Source organism: Gopherus flavomarginatus, chromosome 1 (assembly GCF_025201925.1).
Source record: "Gopherus flavomarginatus isolate rGopFla2 chromosome 1, rGopFla2.mat.asm, whole genome shotgun sequence".
In the NCBI taxonomy this organism is placed as follows: Eukaryota; Metazoa; Chordata; order Testudines; family Testudinidae; genus Gopherus; species Gopherus flavomarginatus.
Genome location: NC_066617.1, coordinates 374,306,076 through 374,308,070, shown reverse-complemented (window position 1 = coordinate 374,308,070; position 1,995 = coordinate 374,306,076). Strand labels below are relative to the sequence as shown.

At 48.2% G+C, this 1,995-nt stretch overlaps 1 protein-coding gene across 1 annotated transcript; it reads right to left on the bottom strand.

Annotated features, from left to right (window-relative positions):
* Positions 1–710: 710 nt before the first annotated feature.
* On the bottom strand, positions 711–1,673 carry LOC127044482 (olfactory receptor 52B2-like). Its single transcript, XM_050939424.1, has one exon. The coding sequence runs from the start codon at positions 1,671–1,673 to the stop codon at positions 711–713; it is 963 nt and encodes a 320-aa protein (XP_050795381.1).
* Between the last annotated feature and the right edge of the window lie 322 nt (positions 1,674–1,995).

Here is a 1,995-nt window from a genome sequence, read left to right as displayed (position 1 = left end):
ATTGGATCACACAGTAATTGCCCTCTTCTGCTCACTCCCCTGAAGCATCTGGCATTTGTCACTGTTGGAAGACAGGACACTGGGCTAGATGGACCATTTGTCTGTCCCAGTAGATGCCTTTTTGTATGTTCTCTCTGCTGTCTCCCTGAGGAGACTTGTACCTGGCTTCCATGCTGGCCCCAAAATGTGTTCACTTTGCCAATTAGGAAATTGAGGAGGAAAGAAACTTTCCCAAGGTGACACAGCAGGTAAGTGCTAGAATGAACGCTAGAGCTCCCGTCTCCCAATGTGCAGCACAGTGCACTTCCCATGGCTTTATTGCACGTCCCCTTTGGCTGCTGCTCTCCTTGGCCATTAAGAGTGCAACTCGGATACAGCTTGTCACAGAGGAGCACACACCATGCTCTCGCTCTCACAAAGTGATTTTATCTTTATGCTTTCTTGTTTTGTTGTTTCCCTTCAACTTAGAACAAGACTCACTCCGTCTGGCTGTTTTCTGTGGCAGGGCGCTGTGCTGTTACAGCCATGTGTGCCCCAGGATATTAGAGAGAGAAACTGGGTGTGGAAAAAGCTTTCATTGGACTCAAATTCTGTTGACGAGAGAGACTTTCAACCTTACTCTGTGGAAGTACATAATAAAAATATCCCTATAGTTCCAATGAAAACTTGTGCTTAATTTCCAAGTCCCACAGCATTTTCTGTGTCCTGATTTAGCTCAGCAGGGAGCTTCCCCTGCACCACCGATGAAACACATTGATCACCCGTTTCAGGATCTCTTTTGTTTTCAACCCATAAACGATGGGGTTTAACATGGGGGGAATGATCACATAGAGGTTGGCCAGCAGGATGAGAATATAACCTGGGATGATGTGCCCAAATCGGCGTGCAAAAATGAGGAAAAAGACCGGTGTGTAGAACACCAATATGACACAGAGGTGGGAGCTGCAGGTGCGAATAGCCTTGAGCCGGGCATCATTCGTTGGGAGCTGGAAAACGGCCCTGAGGATCAGCCCATAAGACAAAGCAATGAGCACAGCATCCAAACCAATTACTAAAATAGCCGTAGCTACGCCATACCAGATACTGACTGTGATGTCGTCGCAGGCCAGCCGGACTATGGCCATGTACTCACAATAGGTGTGAGGCACGAGGTTGGTTCTGCAGAACTTCAGCTGCTTCACAAGAAAGATGACAGGGAAATTGAAACAGAAACTTCTTGTGACAACTGCCAGCCCCAACTTCCCGATCACAGACTTAGTTAGTATCATTGTGTATCTCAGGGGGTCACAGATGGCAATGTACCGATCAAATGCCATGGCCAGTATGATGGCCGACTCGGCCAGAAAACTGACATGGATGAAGAACATCTGGGTCAGGCAGGCAGCAAAAGAAATTTCCACCGCTCCAAACCAGAATACAGCCAACATCTTAGGCACTGCCGTGGTAGATAACAGCAGATCAGCAGCAGCCAGCATGGACAGGAATAGATACATGGGCTCATGGAGGCTTCGTTCTGTCAGTATGATGAATAGTAGGAGACAGTTTCCAAAAAGTGTTGCAACGTACATCAGACAGAAGGGAATGGAGATCCAGACATGAGACACCTCCGTTTCCGGGATGCCAGTCAGGATATAGGTCACTGGGGCAAAAAAGGTGTGATTGTAAGCTGGCATCATGTGCTATCATTTGGATTTTCTGTTCAGTTTCCTGTAACTAACAGCAAAAGAGACAATCAGTGGAAGGTGAGTGTTGGCTAGGACTGGACTGCACTTGCTACAGTGTGATGGGTTCCACCAGGGGAACCACATGGAACTGGGGTTTCATTGAGCCCTCTGACCCACCAGTCTGTGCCCCCATCATACTGTGCTGCTGTGACAAGCTGCAGACCTGCTCCCCATCTTACACTTACACCAGCATCCACACACGTAGGGACACACCCAGCTGCAGTTACACGCAGGCTCTAACCAGCCACTGCATGAACCAACAATAGAAAGG